General features: G+C 40.6%; 1 protein-coding gene across 1 annotated transcript in view; it reads right to left on the bottom strand.

Moving 5' to 3' along the window:
* Window positions 1-4510: 4510 nt before the first annotated feature.
* Window positions 4511-20441, bottom strand: part of OPHN1 (oligophrenin 1) — a 229630-nt gene continuing 213699 nt past the window's right edge. The window contains exons 9-12 of the mRNA XM_043459750.1: window positions 15354-15519; window positions 14218-14268; window positions 10016-10057; window positions 4511-8788 (exon numbers count right to left, since the gene is read on the bottom strand). Of these exons, the coding sequence (XP_043315685.1) occupies window positions 10024-10057; window positions 14218-14268; window positions 15354-15519 (251 nt within the window). The 3' untranslated portion in view covers window positions 4511-8788; window positions 10016-10023. The remainder of the gene's footprint in view (window positions 8789-10015; window positions 10058-14217; window positions 14269-15353; window positions 15520-20441) is intronic.

Genomic DNA, 20441 nt, shown 5'->3' with positions numbered 1-20441 from the left:
GAGTTCCTTTCAGGGGGTTTAGAGGCCAAGGCTAGCAAAGGAGACATGGAGAATAGAGGATCTCAACTTCTACCGAGTCCCTCTAGATCTCAAGCTCAGAAAGGAGACAGAATTCTGAGTATTAAGGGATGGTAGCAGGGGTGGAGAAGAGGTGAGTGACAGGACTGAGGTTGTCCATACCCTACCTACCTCACATCATGATAGCTCTGGAAATTACAGTAGAGCGGCACCTGCCAGCATCATGGTACCTAGATGGAAATAACTGAGAAAGTAGAAAGAAGAGGAATAAATCCAGGGCTGACAATACGAGTGGAAACTTAGTTCCCACAGTCTTGTCAAATGCTGGGAAATGTAAGGTATAGTGAAAGTCATTGTGTAGCCCTGTTCTCCAGAATCAGGAAATCTCTTTGTTGCAGCCTTAATTCAGGCACTTTTTGGGGGCATGCTCAGGGCCTGGGTCTTCAAGAAATGGGCCTCATAGAGTTTCAGAGGAAATGATACAACTTGAATGCACACCACAACAGGGAGGCCCACCTGTCTCATGGGGAATCAGTGGAAATATTATTCTGCAGAGGGTATTCCTGGGACTGCCCCATCTTTTTAAAAAAAATAATTTATTTTAATTGGAGAATAATTACTTTACAATATTGTGATGGTTTTTGCTATACATCGACATGAATCAGCCATAGGTGCACATGTGTACCCCCATCCTGAAGCTTGCTCCCACCTCCCTCCCCACCCCATCCCTCTGGGTTATCCCGGAGCACTGGTTTTGAGTGCCCTGCTTCATGAATGGAACTTGGAACTGGTCATCTATTTTACATATGGTAATATATATGTTGCAATGCTATTCTCTCAAATCATCCTACCATTGCTTTCTCCCACAGAATTCAAAAGTCTATTCTTTATATCTTTGTCTCTTTTGCTGCCTTGCATGTAGTAATGGTCCATCTTAAAAAAAACAAAAACAAAAACAAAACAAACATTATTTTTGCTGTACTGGGTATTCGTTGCTGCAAATGTTTTTCCCTAGTTGTGGTGAGCAGAGACAACTCTCTAGTTGCAGTACACAGGCCTCTCATTGTGGTGGCTGCTCTTGTTGTGAAGCACAGGCTATAATGAGTGCAGCCTTTAGTAGCTGTGGTGCATGGGCTCAGTAGTTGTGGCTCCCAGGCTCTAGAGCACAGGCTCAGTAGTTGTGGTGCACAGGCTTAGTTGATCTGTGGCATGTAGGATCTTCCCAGATCAGGGGTTGAACCCATGTCTCCTGCATTTGCAGGTGAATTCCCTGAGCTATCAGGGAAGTCCCTGGACCAACCCATCTAGACCCCACCTACCTGGACTGACACGCTTCTTTCCTTCCAGGCTCTGAGAAAATGTTGGGCACCTTCACTTTGCACTCCATTGGCCCCATGTGTGTGTGTGCATGCTCATTTGCTTCAGTTGTGTCCAATTCTTTGTGACTCTATGGACTGTAGCCTGCCAGGCTCCTCTGTCCATGGGATTCTCCAGGCAAGAATACTGGAGTGGGTTGCCATGCCCTCCTCCAGGGATCTTCCTGGCCCGGGGATTGAACCTGCATCTACTGCACTGCAGGAAGATTCTTTACTGCTGGGCCAATGGGAAAGCCCCCCACTGACCCGATAAAACACAGCAAGTCTCTGACTCCTTCAGGATATTCAGCTGTGCTGACTTGGGTTATCAGAATGCCAGGGCTCTGAGGGCAAGCTTAGAGCATCAAAGGTGCAAGGGACATTAATTTGACTTTTATGTCTTCTCTAGGAGAATTTTCCCAGTCTTGTAGAAGACACAAGGAATTAGTTAAGGAAATGGTCTCAGTTTGTGGGCTTCCCAGGTGGCGCTAGTGGTAAAGTGCCACTGCAGGAGACGTAAGTGATGTGGGTTTGATCCCTGCGTTGGGAAGATTCCCTGGAGGAGAGCATGGCAACCTCTTCCAGTATTCTTGCCTGGAGAATCCCATGGACAGAGGAGCCTGACAGGCTACAGTCCATAGGGTTGCATAGAGTCGGACTTGAGTGAAGCAACTTAGCACGCATGCACAAAATCTGAATTTGAATCCTGAATTCACCCTTTTCTGGCTGGGGAATGTGGGGAAATTATGGAACTATTCTGTTCCTCAGTTTTCTCACCTGTAAAATGAGGCTAATGCCAGTACTTACCTCATAGGAATATTATCTGGACAAATTTAGTAAACTCATGCAAAGCACTAAGATTCACATTTGGCATATAGCAGATGGTGGCTCACACACTAATGAATCTGCCTGCAATGCAGAAGACCTGCATTGGGTTAGGAAGATCCCTTGGAGAAGCGAATGACTCACCACTTCAGTATTCTTGCCTGAAGAATTCCATGGACAAAGGAGCCTGATGGGCTACTAAGTTTGTCATCGTTTGTTACAGCAGCAATAGAAAATTAATACAGTGGTTTTGTGCCTCACTTTGTACGTGTCAAATGAGGGCTTAATACCTTGTCTTACCTACTTTATGGGTCTGAGAACAAAATGATGGACATAAGTGTGCTCTGCAGAGTTACAAGTTATAAAGTTGTAGGATATTCTCCAGTAGGGAAAAAATTGATCTGTTTTGAAACAACTGTATTAAAGCAATTAAAAGCTTAGAGCTCCTGACATTTCCCAGGAAAAGTGCTGAGGGTTTGGAGGACTGCTTCTCTCCTAGAGAAGTAGTGCAGCATAGGTGAAATCAGAAAACCTAGGTACGAGTCTATCTCCTATCTGTGTGACCTTGGGCAAGTAAGTTACGTTATCTCTCTGAGCCTCAATAAAGAAATGAGTGTGAACATGTGATGGAAGCAAAGTATTCAGATGGAAGGCATGTTCATCCTTCCCAGTGTGTGCCTTACTGCTGGAAGCAGAGATCTTGATTCTGGTTACCCAAAGAAAGCAGAGCTGAAAGACCCTTGGGGTGGTACACTGAGCACCTGTTTTCTGCCATTGGCTTTGGCATGTGACCTTAGATCAGTTCCTTCTCCTCTCTGAGTCTGTTTCTCCATTTTAAGAGGTTAGATTATAACTAGTTGTTTTCAGCTAATGAGCATCAGAATCAGCTGGAGAGATGCCAGCTGGAGGATGAGCAAGAGTCTTCTCTTTTTTACAAGTCTCTCCTACCCCAAATAAACTACCCCCCAAATCCCAAATTAGAGGAGTTTTATTAAATTTTGTTAAGTATGCCCTATTCAGGATATAAGAGTTGATTTCCAAGTATGTGGTTTGAAGCAGCTGGTTCCCAAAGGAATATGGATGCCTTGCTTATACATTAATTAAAATACTTGCCAATTTCAAATCAGTTAGAGTCATGCTCCTCCCAGTTTCTTGCAATTTCCATTAATGTAGCTTTGTCATGACTGTGGTATTTCCTCTCAGAATACTCCTCCTCATGTGAACTAAGATACTAATCTCTAGACAGACAAAACCCAGTAGAATTGTCCATGCTTTCATTACAAGGTTGACTGTAGTTAAAATCCACAGCTGAGAATAACTGAATGTCAAAACTTAAAATACCTTTTGAGACTACCTGGTTTAAAGGCAGACAATTTAGGGGAGACTTGCTCAGCATTACAGACAGGAAGCGAGCAGTGAGTCTGGACCCCCATCACTCCTGAATGAACTCTTTACAATACTCCATGTTGCCTTTCTACTGCTTTTAATGCTCAGAGATTTGAAACTCAGATAACTTTCAGTCTTAAGGTGGTTTCACTATTCTTTGAAGTAGAAAAACTTCATTTATATTTCATCAAAGTATAAGACCATGTACAAAGCAATGTAAGAAGCAGGCAGCTATGGACACAAACTTTGTAAACATTTCCAACATACCAAATTGGTTTTCTCTACCATTTTTGGTCTTTACCTCATCAAGATATCTACTTCCTCAACCTATTTTGGCTTACAATCTGTGCTTCTCAAATTTTAATGTGCATAGTTATCTCCTGGATATCTTATTAAAATACAAATTTTGATTTCAGATGTCTGGGATGGGGCCCAGGTATCTGTATTTCTCATAAGCTCCCAGGTAATACTGATGCTGAGGCTGATTATGGACCATATTTTGAGTAGCAAGACTTGCAGATGTTAGTCTCATTTCTAAACATCGTCTCCACTTACTGTCAGAATTCCTTTACCACTTGGAGTAGTATGCTATATTAGAAACAGGAATGCTCCTGTGGCTTCTAGTGCTGGGTTTTTAATCAATCCCTAACTGTATGACATTGGGCAAATTATTTCTCATCTTCCTGAGTCTCAAGTTTTCTTATCTGTAGAATGGGGCTGTCATTTTCACACAGTGATGTTGTGAGGCCTTAAGGAATAACTGGACTTGGTGCAAAATAGACTGTAGATGGAGATCCCTGGGTACAAACAGATTCTGGGCCCTATATATCCTTAGAAATACAGAAGACAATAGGAACAATGATAGGATCATGCATAACATGCTCAAAGATTGTTTCCATGACAAAACTGCAGATAGAGGCCATTAATACTGGACAGTCTGTATACTTTATTAAAAGTCATGTGAATGTACTCCAGGATTTAATTCTTTTTCTTTTGATGTTACATATGTATTTCATAAAGGCATCTTTCTAGGATCTATTAATGTCCTTGGTATCAAATGATTCTTTTCCTTATGAAAATGGAGGCTTTTCTTCATCAAAAACATCTCTTCAAGGTATCTTGCTTTTCTCTGCATTTTTTAAATGCTCCTGAAGCTTTTTCTGGGCTTGTAATGTGTCAAGGCCATTAGAGGCAGCTACATTAAACATAGTATCATTGATCTACATTCTCTCAAAAGCAATTTTTTCTAGTCACAGAAGCACTTTTTCATTACTTTATTTATTCTAGTTATTACAGAATTAAAGAACTTCTTGAAAAGGGAAGGATTCTTTCGTACAATAGCAACTTATTTTAGAAATAGTCTACATGACATCACTTATTACTCAACTTGGATGCTGAATTTTGCCCCTCAGTGGCTGGACAATATCCCTCATATTTTTTAAACAAAAAATTCAATAATATTTTTTATTCTAAATCATCTCTTAACTTTTGCTGTCATCACAGAAAACCCTTAATAGGGACTTGATCCCAAGGCATCAAGTATTGCAGCAGCACCAAGATCGTTTCATCTTCTCAAACTACATGTGTGGATGCTACCAGTCTCAGGGTGACACTGCACATGCTAGAACTTTGGGGAAGTAACAGACATACAGAAGGGCCTTTTTTTCTTTGAAAAGCAGCTAAGCCAAGGATTTGACAACTACCAACAAAAAATGAATCCTTCGTGTCACAAGGTAAAAGTAAATGATCCTTTTTAAAACCTTAACAAATGGTCATACTGAATGGGAGGAGGAAACATAACAGAAATCGCTTTCAGCCCAGTTTTTTCTTCCCCAGTAAATTGGACCTGCATTCCCTCCTTCCCCTCAAATGCTTGCCTTTTAATATTTTGTTAATCAGGCAAGAGTCAGAGAGTCATGTCAGCTCCAGTAATATGGCCTTTATATTACAAAAGGAAAACAACATGGGATGCAAAATCAGAGAGACCTGGATTAGAATAACAGTTCTGTTTACTTGTGTGGCCTTGTGCCAGTTATTTTAGCCTGCTGGGCCATAAATCCTTTATCTGTAAGATGAGGATAGCACCCACTTGTATGATTGTTGTAGGGACTAAAGGATTTAATATATATGAAGCACCTAGCACTTAGTAGGTGCTTAATAAATGCTATCACTGTCAGTTCAAGATTTACAGTTCATCCATTGCCAGTTTCTCTAGCCTGCTGACTAAGGTATGCAGATAATTTCCTATAGTTGACACACTTCAATTATCAACCCCTTGCCATAGCCTCTTCTGAATGACTATCCATCAATCCCAAGTCAAGTCAATCTCATTTCACAGAAGCTTTTTCTCTTTAAATCAAAGAACAAAAGGGTAGATGCTGAGGTTCATTCTTTGTAATTCTTTGAGTATAGCCCAGGGCAGGAACAGAGGTTCATTCTTTGTAATTCTAGAGTATAGCCCAGGGCAGGAACAGTAACTGCTCTTGGCTTTCAGCCAGACTGGTGGTCCCAACTCTTTAGACCAGGTTCTTGATCTGTGTCCCAGGAAACACATAGCAATCTCACAGCCACATTTTTGGGACACATATTCCACTGGAATTGTGGTATCTTTCTCTGGTTCTCGGGCTTCCCTTGTGGCTCAGCTGGTAAAGAATCCGCTTGCAATGCAGGAGACCTGGGTTCAATCCCTGGGTTGGGAAGATCCCCTGGAGAAGGGAAAGGCTACCCATTCTAGTATTCTGGCCTGGAGAATTCCATGGACTGTACAGTCCACGGGGTCGCAAAGAGTTGGACACAACTGAGTGACTTTCACTTTCTCTGGTTCTTAATAATCTCTCAATATTTGTGGTGGAATACAAATTGATTGTGGAATTTCCCCCCAAGGAAGCCACAGTGAAACCATGTCTCTAATATCTTCAAAAGTACCAAGGCTCGAATGGACACTGCTTCTGTGGCTAAAATCTGCATACCTGCTTGGTTTAGTTAGTCATCCAATGGGACAGAGCAGAGAGTCCGCAGCTCTGAGATTAGGGCTCAATGAGTATTTCCTGACTGAGTCCACCAGGCCTCACAGAGATTCTGTTTGGGGGTGAGCAGCAGGTAGAATGGTGGCCACTTGGCTTACTTGCTTCTGGTTTCTTAGCAACTTGGCCTTTGAGACTAGGTAGAGCTGAGAGTTCAACATGGCCACTTGGTTACACGTTCATTAAGAATGTTGTCAGATTTCTACTAAATTACTTCCACAAAGGCTCTCAGTGTGTTTATGTCAGATAACATGTCACTAACTCATCAATAAGCCATATTTAGAGTTAAATCTTGAAAGTAGCTATTGCCTTTCAGTAACACTGTTCCAAAGGCATCTCAGAGTTGGTTACTGCATGCATGCATTCTCTTCTCATCATCTCCTCTCGCCTCCTCTTTTCCCCATGTCTATGCTTCTTCTTGGTACTATAGTAAGTGCACTAGCAGGGCCTTGCTAGAAGAGTCCAATAGGAAAGTCCTTTCTCTCACACTGGACCACATTATATTGGGTTGGTCAAAAAGTTCATTTGGGTTTTTCTGTACCATCATATGGAAAAACCTGAATGAATTTTTGGCCAACCCAATAATTACACAGATCCTAAAGACAGGCTATCTTAAAACCAACCCTTAAATCAAGGCACCTGTGTGGAAACAAGTGGTGACACTTTTTCCGGCAGCTTCTCTTCAACAAATAGGAATCAGAAATGTCTACTTGTCAGATTTCTGACTCAATTCACTAATTAATTGTGTTTTAGTTCCTTTCCAATGATTGAAACATCAAATGAGGAAGACCAGGAGCTTAGTTCTGGAAGTCCCACTTGGTGGCAAGTATATGTGGCTCAAGAAAGAGGGTAAAAGTCAAACTCTCAAAATGGTGGCCCCTAAAGCTACCAGTCATGAGGCCCTTTGTTTGATAAGCATGGTATAATTGAAAGAACCTTGAGTAGGGATATTGGATCTTGTTTAGGCACAGCTGCTAACTTGCTCTACCTCAGTTTCCCCAACAGTAAACTAAGCAGTTTGACTAAATAATACTGAAAGCCCTTTCTAATCAATTATTTTAGGAATTGTAAAAAGAGTCAAAATTTTGTCTCAAGGGCTGTGGTTCTTAATCTTTATTATGTCACAGGTCCAATTTGAAATTCACTAAAATGTTATGGACCATTTCCTCAGAAAAGGCACATTGTTGTGGAAGTCTGCATACCATTTCAGAGGCTTTATGAAGTTCCTGAGTCCATAGATACTGGGTTAAGAACTGTTTCTTTCAGATGATAAAAGAGCTTATCTTCAAAAAGCAAACATGAAACAACAGTGACAACTACCTGGCCTTTTTATCCATTTTAACAATTTTCCCCAGCATTTGATCCCAAAATGGAACTCCTACAGAACACACACAGTCTGCCTTTAAAAAAAAAAAAGAACTGTTTTAAGCTTTTGTTTCTTTCTGATTGCTTGGAAAGGAAGCTGTTAGGACAAAGCAGGAAGAAGAATAATTCAAACAGACATAGGCTTTGACATGCAAAACATGCTTTGCAGATTTGTTCTAAGTGGCTGTATGCAAAAGCAGGAAGGCCACCTTCCTGAGTCCACATTGGAGGGATTGTAGAAGCGTCACTCATTCTGTCTGGCCCATAGGAGCAGATGCATTCTTGGCAATGTAGTACCATGCCAGAGCTCCAAACTGGCACTAGGGTCCATATCTTCAGTAAGAGACATGGTAAGAGCCTCCGAAGTTCAGCAAGTATTCCTACTCCCCTACTTCCAAGGTAAGCAATGGCCCCAACTCAAGTAACTTTTAGTTCAGGGTAAGACTTCTAAGATCTTTAGCCCCAAATCTTTCAGAGATAGATGGCCTTTTGAGGAGGCAGGAAGTTCAGAGAACAGTTGAAAACTGAGCTCCTTTCTTCAACTCAGGTCAGTGGATAGCTTGATTTCTGCAGTCTGGCTTGAGGGAGTTCAGCCATTCATAGTCTTATAGGAGCTCAAGATAGACCTTCTAGGGGAATGAAGACAGAATACAAAGGAGAAATAAACTTGTGTATAGGACATGTGCCCCTTATTTTATAGCCTCCCAGAGCCTGAAGGTGCAGGGACAGGAAGAATCTGCTCTTCAGCACACAAGGATTTGAAGAAGACCCTTCTAGAACCTGGAAAGGGTCCCCTGAGGCCAAGGATTTTACAACCTGAAAGGGAAAGAAGAGAGTAAGGAATTAGCTATGATTGGTTAAGCACTTAATAGCCACTGGGCAGTAGGGCCTCTCGTGGTAGGTAGCAAATCTGCTCAGCAACAGCAGCTGGCTAGGAAAAAGCCCTTATAACTCAGATTCCATAGACCAGTCCCAATATGGTGCTATAATCAGGGCTGGAAACCCTGTGCCTTTAGCTTGAACTCTAATCCTCAAAAAGTCTACAGGGGATATAGAAGCCTGATATCTCTGAGATTACCCGCCCCCCCACCCTTGCAGAATGGTCACTGCCTCTATGGCCCTACAATAACTCCAGATTTCCTTTTACTGGGACTTTACCTTCATGAGAGCTGATAAGAAAAAGCTTATCTACCCACAGACCTCTGAGGACTGGCAGTGATAGGAAGAAAAGGAAGGAAGGGGAGTACATGGAAAGCTCTGCTCCAGATACCTGGATCTTGTTTATGCATGTATTGGTTTATAGCATGCCAACAATCTGATTGTCAATCAGAACTTCTAGGCAGAGAAAGAAATTTCCATGATCTCCATGGCTCTGGTGATCTTAGTAAGTTACGTATCCCCTGTGAACCTCAGTTTATTTATATGTTTAGTGAAAGTACATATTATCTTCCTTATTTCTGACATTTGATATGGACTAAATGAGTTAATGGATGTGAAATTGCTTTGCATTTGACATATATAAAGAACTACGGACGAAGGTTCAAGGAGTATGAAATAGTGATTTGGGCTGAAGGAATGAAATCCCTCTACAAATACTAAGGTAGACTCTTGGGACCTACCAAAATATCAAATGAGACTTTACTGATATTCTTACAGACCCAAAGGATGTCAGAATTAAAAGATTCCAAACATTTCATTTTACATATTAGGAAATTGAGGCCCAGGAAAGGAAATGTAATTGCCCCAAATGTCACAATCTAGGCTTCCTAATGACTTTGATTCAAAGGCAATTCATAAAATTATACTGTAGTTTGGCTGAGAGAGAAAGAAAGGAAAGAGAAAGGAAACTTAAAAACATAGAGAACCTCAGTATTAAACAACAGTAAGTATAAGGGTCATGTAATTACAAAGTAGTAAACTGAGCCACGGAGGTGAATTCCCACCCTCTGGACCTACATGGCATTCTAGTTCTCAAAAACTCAGATCTCATAAAGAAGCCATGTGTGTAACAAGGTTTTGTAATCAGAAGAGGATACTACATACCTGAGGCCTCAACTCTCATCTCCAGGAAGTCTGCCTTGAGAACTGTGGGTAAAGGATGAAAGACATTTCACTAAGACTCTAGAAATCAGAACTGGAAAGGCAAACAAGTGGGTGGGTAACCTTTCTGAGACAGTGCCAATCAGGCCATTTGAAAAATTAGGAAGTGATTCCATCCAAATATTTCAAAACATCTCACTCCATGCTTATAGGTTAGGCTATCTCTCTAGCAGATTTAGAGAGCCCAGTGTCCCAGACCCAAAAACATCTTTCAGGTGCTACCACGATCCTTTGAGTGTCATACAATGGGAGGCTAGGGGAGACCAGAGAAATTGGCCTAAGACCAAAGACTACATTCTATGATTATCTCCAATGACAGAAGGGCAATGAGGGAAGGCAAATGCCTTCTATGAAACATGAATCTTCCTTTGCCTCAGAGACCAAACAAGCTTTGCCTGGCCTCTTGATGTCTTTAGATCAGTCCTACGGTCACCTTGTCTAGAGATGGTTGGAGGAAAGAGAAAATCCTGGAGAATTAAGGTCCATATAATGTGGGCAGAAAATCCCAGACAACAGCTGGTCCCAGGGCTATGTTCTCAACATTGTTTTTCTATTCTCTCTTGAGTCTATTTATACCTACTCCCTGAGTGATCTTATTCCCATTCATGATTTCAATCCCCATCAAGCACTGAGACACCCCCCACCCCAAAGTCTACTATTCATATTGCAGTATATGTGAATAAATTTGTACAGTGGCTCTACTCAATAATTCTACCCCTAAATGTATGTAGGTCCAGTACCAATTACTGGTCTAAGTTGTAGTTACCCATCCGTCATTACTATCTGGATGTCCCACAGAATTTTCATACACACTGTGTCCAAAATTGAGCAGAGAAAGTTTTCCACAAAACCTGTTTCACCATGATTAAGTATTGCTACCATCTACCCAGCTGTCCAAGTTAGACTTTTTCTCTCTTAATCCTTCTCCAATGTTCCATATTTGAAAAGTAATTAAGGTCTTACTGAGTCTACCTCAAATCTATCCTTTCATTCTATTCCTGCTAACAATGCCATATATCAGGACCTCATCAATTCATGCTAGGATGATTAGCCTCCTAATTGGTCTCACTGTCTTCAGGTTTTACTCTCCTATCTTCCTCATTACCAACACAATGTATGTGTATTTCAAAATAATTCATGCAGATTAGAATATGCATTGTCATGTTTTTAAGCTTTTAAGCTCTCCATAATGACTAAAGAATAAAGACTGAACTCCTTGGTATGTTATATAAGGCCTTTACAATCTGGCCCCAATCCATCTTCCTGGCCTCAGTTCCAGCTGAGTTTCCTTCCCCTCACCCCCACATTCCAGCCAAAGTGGAACACTAATCACTTTGTGAACCTGCACTGCACAAGCAGTTCTGCCTTACTGAAATACTTTCCCCTCTTTTCTCTTCTTTTGAGTTTTTAATCTTTAAATTGTTATATAAGGGAGATAAATGAGAAGTGAGGTCATTCAAATATCAGGTTACATATAGTCAGGTGTACAAATTGGAGGCAAAAAGGGGCACAGCAAAGGTTAAATAGATTATCATTTTCATTAGAGATGAGATGAGATTGACTGTGGCTAGTCTAAGAATTTTGACCAGCAGCCAGCATGTAGATGTACTGATGAAAATGGTGGTTACAAAACTGGGGTCAAAAGAAAAACACCAATACAGTATATTAACACATATATATGGAATTTAGAAAGATGGTAATGATGGCCCTATATGCAAGACAGCAAGAGAGACACAGATATAAAGAAGAGACTTTTGGACTCTGTGGGAGAAGACAAGGGTGAGATGATTTGAGAGAATAGTATTGAAACATGTATATTACCATATGTGAAATAGATGACCAGTCCAAGTTAAATGCATGAAACAGGGCACTCAAAGCTGGTGCACTGGGAAAACCCAGAGGGATGGGATGGGGAAGGAGAAGGGAGGGGGGTTTCAGGATGGGGGGACATATGTACATCCGTGACTGATTCATGTCAGTGTATGGCAAAACCCACCACAATATTGTAAAGTAATTAGCCTACAATTAAAATAAATAAATTAATTAAAAAAATGGGTCTAGATGGAAGGAGTGCTTTTGTCATGTGGATGCTGAGTGGGAGGAATCTGTAGGTACCTAGGAAGGTGACTCATGACATATTGGAGAACTGGTTTACCCACATTGGTCTTACACACACTCCTGCCAAGATAGAATCTGGAGATAAGGAAGAGGATTAAATTTAGGTTCCAGAGGCTTGAACATAGGACTGGTAGAGTCATCCTCCATCCTGAAGTGCCTGCTTTTGCCATAGTACCCTATGTTGCAGTTGGTCCAAGACTTCTCTGAGCACTATGACAAATATGGCAACCTAAGCAATGGTTACCAATCTTTCCACATTTTCAACACCAGTTTGGCTATAGTTTCCCTATTAGAAATAAAACTGCCTTAAAGATTCTACTGGACTTTGTTCATGCCTAGTACATATACAGCTTAATGCCTTGGGTCCCTGTTCAAGGCTACAGAACAATCCTTCTCATTTTCAGTGTATTCTACCCATCTTTCAAGCTCCATCTCGATACCACTACCTCTAAAAAGCTTTCCTTTAAATATGCCCAGTTCACTCTGTTAATTCAAGATTGTTTTATTCTATTTTCCTGGTATTTATTTATCATATGGCTTATCCTAGGGAGGGAGGAAGGACTACCCAGAGGTAGTAAACAGTCCTGCTTATAGGCAGATGCTTTAAGAATATGAAGGTGTCTCATTCTGTTTTTCCTTTCCCCCCCACCAAGCCTATCTGATTAAGCCTGCTTCAAAAAATATTCTAGGTAAAAACTTTACCTTCATTATATCAGTAAGAGAAATCTAGGGCTTTGATCTCACTTTCATCTGTTATGGTAGAATAAATGGTAAATTATTGTCTAAGGAGAATTTGGTCTAGACTAGAGTTCCGTGTGACTGACCGCCAAGCAGAATTTGAGTGCCCTGCTATTCAGAATCATGTCCTGGTGAGTCAGGGCCCACAGTTTTAACTAAAATGATGTCTAATCTATCCCAGCTCCAGTGCTGGTAAAGGCATATTACTCTGCTTTTAACTGAACACCCGGAAGAGTTACACTCCTATCACCCACCAGGAAACACAATTTTGAACTCTCTGATAAGCAACACTAAGTAAACTCACAGAAGAGTCGAGTCCCTGAAGGATAAGCAATCATTTCTCCATGTGTTCCAATCTAAAAGGTCCCAAATGATAGGCCTTGAAAAGTCTACACCAGCACTTGAAGAATTTAAAAACAAACTAATTGGAAGGAAGAAAGGAAAGAAATGTAAAAACCTAGATTCCCAGGCCCTACTCCTGGAGATTCTGTTTTAATGAGTCTAGAGTGGAAGGCAGGAATCTGTGTTCATTTTCTTTTCCCTCAAAATTTTCCAGGTGATTTATATGTGCAGCCAGTTTGAAAACAACCACTTAAGTCCAATGCTTACCTCTGAAATCAGGACTATGTTTATTCTAAGGCTGTTTATGTTAGAATATTGCACTCTATATATTTCTATCAGCTGCCCTTTTAGAATAAAATAGGATCTAAATAAGCAAATTAACAAAAAAAGACCTACAATGAGCATAAAATTTTTGCAATACCACTTGGCATGTGAGTACTCTGTGTGTGTGTGTGTGTGTGTGTGAGAGAGAGAGAGAGAGAGAGAGAGAGATTGAAAAACAGAGAAGCAAAGACAACAAATACAGAGGTAGACAAAGAAAGAGAGACATGGAGAGAGAGACAGAAAAAAAGTCACAGAGATAGGGAAACTGAGAGACAAAGAAACAGAGACATTAGCAGAAAAGCACAAAAAGAGAGAAAGAGACTGAGAATTACAGAGACAGAGAAAGAAATAGTGTAAAAGAATCAAATAGGTAAAAAAAAGAAGCAAATAGGTAAGAGTGACAAAGGCAGAGAGACACACAGGTATAGGGAAAAGACAGAAACACAAGTTAAGATTGGGGAGACAGAAAGACAGTGTTGGGGAGGGAAAGGAACAAACACAGTCAGACAGAGACAGAGCTACAGATAGACAGAAAAGGAGAATGTTAAGAGAGTAAATGACACAGTCATGATGCATTTATTAAAAAGTGATTTGGTTTCAGTTCTGTCACCTGCATCTCTTACCTTCCTGTTTTCCGGGAAGCTGTTTCAAAGAATCTGGTCCTGGAAGCCACTCTGCAAACAGAAGCCAACCAAGTCCCATGAACTGCTCTGAAATATGTGTGAGAACCAATGGCCAATGGAAAGGAGAATAAAATATGAACCAGACAGGCCACCAATATCACACTCTGCCTTAGCTTGCAAAGGATCTGTGTCTGAGGGAAAATCTGCATATCAGAATGTGAAAAGGATTAGACACCAGAGACACCCCCAAGGCTATGGCTGATATCCTCTGCTTCCCCTTGGTTCAGAATGGTCTAAGTATGATATGCATTCAGGCTACTCTTGGGAGAAATAAGTGAAACAAGTTCTTGGTTTCAGAGTATAGCTTTTGGCATTTTGTAAATACACTTAGCTAATCAGTCCAAGTGGTAGAGGCTTTTATTTTCTTACTTCCTCAATTTTACAATTATGAGACAAAAAACACAAGAATAAGGAAAACCAGGAGGCAGTATACTGAGAGGGGTCCCAGGCACTGGCTAAGGAGAGGCCAGCCAGGCTAGTTTTGTGGCCAAGCAAGGCTGGTCCCTGAGAGGTGCTGTGGCCCCATCTTAGCTGCTCTATTCCCGGTTTCTTGGCTTGCAAACCAGCCTCAGGAAGGCCTGCTGGATATCAGTTCTGTTCTTACCCTGTAAGATGCTCTCTGGAGAATGAGAGTCATTTTGGAAAAATTTTAAAATCATACTTTCTCTTTTTTAAAAAAAAAAAGCCTTAAAGTACAAGTAAAATGAACAAACCTGTTCATTAAATTACTTTTAAAACAAGTAGTAATAATAAGATAAAAAATTTCTAGAGCCAAGGAAGCATGGAAGCAGCAGATAATCTTATTACCCTACAGAGATCAGGGTGACTAAGAAAAATGGGTCTCCTATCATGCATTAAGTTTTAAATACTTCAGCTTAGGAAAACTCTCCCAGCCTTAAGTGTTGAGTAGAAAACTCTGAACAGGGCTGGTCTGTGACAGTTCCCTTCACTACTAAGTGAATGATGCCCCAGGGCTGTGCATTGTACACCCTTTACAACCATAATGATAATCTTAAAAGCATTCTTAGTGATCTAAGGTGGGCTCTAGGTCAAGGTTGAAAAACAGCCCTACTTACACGGATGATGGGATTTCCCCTGCATTGCCAGCCATAACATCTGGCTTTGGTTCTGGTTTCTGGGTAGTAGTTGCCCGGCAGGGAGGGTCTGGAGGCCTCACTGGGGGTCGGATGATGGTTGGCTTTTCTCCTGGAGGCCGCACTTTGCTGAAATTGTCAGAGTCTCCTAGAAGAGAGAACAACAAGAACTTGGACAGTTAGCCAAATGGAACACTACTCCTTAAGAGATACCCAATATTGCAGTGATATTGGCCATCTCTCTTGGTCCCCATTTCTTTTTGGTCACTAACAACTCTGGATTAAAAAAGAATTATTCTAGCAGCTATCCCTTCATATAGTCTATGTTTGAACTCCAGCTCTGGAACTTCATATTTGTGTCACCTAGGGTATCAGTTTGCTCAGTCTCAGTTTCTTCAACTATATAAAGACCAATAATACACATAGTAGGTGCTTAGTCAATATCTGATCACTGACTGGATGGATATGAGTTTGAGTAAGCTCCAGGAGTTGGTGATAGACAGGGAAGCCTGGCATGCTGCAGTCCATGGGGTCGCAAAGAGTTGGACACGACTGAGTGACTGAACTGAACTGAACTGAGGGTATCAATTTGCTCAGTCTCAGTTTCTTCAACTATATAATTAAGACCAATACATTATCTTACAGAGGCATTGAGAGAATTTACTTAGGAACTAACATGTTTGGTATCATGACTGACACATAGCATGTGCTTAGTCAATATCTGATGGTGAATTTGTTATAGTCATCATCACCAAAAAATCAGGTTCTTTTCATTTAAACCTTGACTATTGTAGCAGTCTCCTAACTGAACTTTCTACCTCTATGTCTCTAGTCTCCATGTGACTCAGCACAAAATAAATACACATAATTTTTTTAATAAAACAGTTCTGGCAGGAGTATATTGAAACAGATGCATGCACACATTGCTCGTGGCACTATACAGTGGGCTTTCTCTATCTAGATTGTCTGACATCAGGAATTCTGGAACAATGTGGATGTAATGCAAAATAATATATATGAGACAGTTCATGCTCATTGATCCAGTTGACCCACTTTGAAGACCAGACCCAAAGAAATTAACCCAAGAGGAAAAAATAAGCAATCAGCACAAAACATGCTTCTTAATAGCAAAAAATCAGACTCAAGCACAAAGGCAAATAATTAAATTCTTACAAGCATTTAACCAATACATATTATGCATGAACTAACAAGGGTTTGGGCTAGGTGAAGAATGTATTCATATAAAATAATATTAACTGAAGAAAAGGCCACAGAAATATTCATGGCCTGATGAACAGCATCTGGAAATAGACACATGTGCAACTATGCAAGGGTATTAGCAGATTTTGATATTCACTCAATTTTTGTCAGTAAACCTTGATAATCATTTTTTCTTCTACAAAACTTTTTAAGGTAAATGTAAAAAATATCAACTTTCATCCATAATCCTTAAGTATTTGCAAATTGTTTTTCTTCTCCTTAAAGGTTTTCTCAGTGGCTATAAAATGTACAGGATAAAGTTCAAACTCCCTAGCAAAAATTCAAGGCCCTCTATGAGTTGGTCCCAAATTATTATCCCAGGCACTAACACTGGACTTTAACTCCAGCTCTACTTTTGTTAAACCAGTCTCCTCAATGGCCCTATCAAAGCAATCCCCTGGTTCTTACTTCTAGATGATATAGTATGATACAGTGTGGATAGTACAGAGTCTTGAGTTGGGCAGATCTGGTTTTCAGGCCTTGTTCTGCTACTTCTAAGCTGTGAGACCCTGGACAGTTATTTCAACTCTTTGACTATCAAGGTATTCATCTGAGAAATGGGTATAATAACCCCTCCTCACATGGTAGTTGTAAGAACTAAATTAGATGGTTGACAGAGAGCACCTAGCTGACAGCTGGGATAAGTAAGCGTTAGACTCTGCCCTGCTTCTTGTCTGATATATACCCCTGTTTTCATGTTTGATCTGTATTGAAAGAAAAAGAAAAGAAAGAAAGTGAAGTCACTTAGTCGTGTCCTACTCTTCGCGACCCCGTGGACTGTAGCCTACTGTGGACTGCAGGCTCCTCTGTCCATGGGATTCTCCGGGCAAGAATACTGGAGTGGGTTGCCATTTCCTTCTCCAGGGGATCTTCCTGATCCAGGTATCAAACCTGGGTGTCCCGTGTTGCAGGCAGACGCTTTACCCTCTGAGCCACCAGGGAAGCCTGATCTGTACTAAAACCACCCCTAAACACTCAGCTCAAATCTCAATCCTCTGAACACTCCACCTGGCATAGGTAATTTCCATCCATGTAAATACTCATAAAGTACATATATTGCTCTGTAGGGTTTTTTCATTCCTCTGGCTAGTCATTCCGTTGAGGGAGACAGATATGAAAAAAATGATAATGATAATATAGTATGATTGGTGCTCTAATGGTGATATGAGCCAAGTACTATTCAGTCACACACAGAGAAATTCTGTCTCCCCATCTAGGCTGTATCTTACATTTCTGGACACACCATTCCCCTTAGCACCAGGTCATGTACACAGAATTGTAGCTAAATAATGACCAAAATAATAATAACAATAATAATCTAATTTTTCTAAAATGTTATACCATTCAAAGTACTCTTCCAGATAACTATTGATGTTCACAATAAGCTTGTGAGGAAAGAATGGTAGATGGGCCTTATCTTCTCCATTTTACAGAGAAGTAAACTAAGGTTTGGAAAGGTGAACTCACTCATCCACAATCACATAATTAGGTAAGTGGTAGAGAGAGAACTAAGACTTATAACTCCTATTTCTGCATCCACTGTTCTTCCCAGTGTTTGCTGTTTTGTTGTTAGTAGCAGTAGTAAAAGTGAAGTGAGTCAGAAAGAGAAAGATAAATATCGTATTTTAATGCACATACATGGAATCTAGAAAAATGGTACTGAAGAATTTATTTACAGGGCAGCAATGGAGAAACAGACATAGAGAATAGACTATGGACATGGGGAGAGGGGAGAAGAGGGTGAGATGTATGGAAAGAATAACATGGAAACTTACATTACCATATGTAAAATAGATATCCAATGGGAATTTGCTGTATGGCTCAGGAGACTCAAACAGGGGCTCTGTATCAATCTACAGGGGTGGGATGGGGAGGGAGGTGGGGGGAAGGTTCAAATAGGAGGGGGTGTATGTATACCTATGGCTGATTCATGCTGAGGTTTGATAGAAAACAACAAAATTCCTTAAAGCAATTATCCTTCAATAAAAATAAATTTAAAAGGAAAATGTTATAAATGATAACAATAATGATAATGATAATGATAATAAAATAAGTGGTAAAAATTTAGCTAACTTTTTTTATTGAACACTTGCTCTGTTCTAGATGCTATCATACTATACTCAGTGCTTTATGCACATATTCTCATTTAACACTAGCCATAACCCTGAAAGATAAAAAGTATTATACCTGTTCTACAGCTGAAGAAACAGAGAGATGAGAAGTAACCTCATAGTTAATTGGCAATAGATTCTGGCCTATCTACTTTCCAAAGCCCAAGTACTCACAAGTACCAGTGGTTTTCAACCCTGGCTAAACATACAGAACATTGAAATTATATAGTACTGGGGACCCAATCACCAGAGATACCAGTTTAATTGATTAGGGTAGGACCTGGGTATGGATATTTTCTAAAAGTTCCCCAAGTGATGCTATGTATAGACATAGTTAAGAACCTCTAGCCACATGATGGTGCTTGCTCACCTGCAGATCAGATTATAACAGCTGACAACACTGTTCCAGTTCTACTGGTTGCTGGAGTGAGTACTGGATAGGAAGCATACACTTCAGTCAGAGTCAGAAAACATTTCTACCTGAAGCTGTATCCACCCTAAGGCTATCATTTCCTTTGATGAGAGAACTGGATGACACTCCCTGAAACATGAAACCCATTCATTTGCCAGTTGCAGGCACAGGCAAACAGACATCAACCCAAGGCCTTGGAAGACAAATGTCATTAGACTTGCATCTTCCTAGGCTCTTTATGAAAGTGAAAGTCACTAATTCATGTCCGACTCTTTGTGACCCCATTGACTGTAGCCTGCCAGGCTCTTCTGTCCATGGAATTCTCCAGGCCAGAATAAGGGAGTGAGTAGCCACTCCCTTCTCCAGGGTATTTTCCCAATTCTGGGATCAAAGCCAGGTCTCCCACATTGCAGGTGGATTCTTTACCATCTGAGCCACCAGGGAAGCCTGAGAATACTGGAGTGGGTAGCCTATCCCTTCTCAAGGGGATATCCCCCACCCAGGAATTGAACCATGGTGTCCTGCATTGCAGGCGGATTCTTTACCAGCTCAGCTGCCAGACTCTTTATTGGGAGCTACAAATTGATGTTTCATTATAAGTCGAACTTTGAAGTAGTAGCAAAGGGCTTTCTTGGTTGAAAGACCCCAGTGATGTTCTCTCCTACCTCTAAAGTGCCACAGCAAAGCCACAAGTCAAACTGAGGCAGGGATGGAAGAGTAATAATACCCGGGAGTCAAGAGACCTAGATTCCAATATTAACATTAAAACTAACTTGCTGTGTGACTTTGAATGGATTATTTCCCTACCTTTACAATGTGGACTTGGACTGCTTTCCAGATCAATGGGTCCATGATATAAGTCTATAAGCCTATATCTTTCCCTGCTGACCTTCATATGCTACTCTAAAAGCCTGTTCTGATCATGTACCTAACCAGTTTGAAAAAAAAAAAAATCTCCAGATAGCTGGATAGGTAGATAATAGTTAGATTTCACAGCTCCCTGTTATCTGCAGTTTAAGCGCAAGCATTTTTTAAATTAATTAATTTATTTATTTTACTTTACAACATTGTATTGGTTTTGTCATACATTGACTTGAATCCATAGCACAAACATTTTTAAACCTGGAATTCATTACCTTCTTCAGTCTCAATTCAACTGATCATTCTGGTCTACCTTTCCACCATTCCTCTTCACATATCTTATAGTCCACACAAATAGCATTACTTCTTGCTCCATGTATACATCCTACAATTAATAATCTCTTTCTCAGATGCCCTCTACCCGTT

The sequence above is a fragment of the Cervus canadensis genome, chromosome X (genome assembly GCF_019320065.1).
Source record: "Cervus canadensis isolate Bull #8, Minnesota chromosome X, ASM1932006v1, whole genome shotgun sequence".
Classification (NCBI taxonomy): domain Eukaryota; kingdom Metazoa; phylum Chordata; class Mammalia; order Artiodactyla; family Cervidae; genus Cervus; species Cervus canadensis.
The sequence above is the reverse complement of the archived record's forward strand: the minus strand, read 5'-3'. Positions and strand labels throughout refer to the sequence as shown.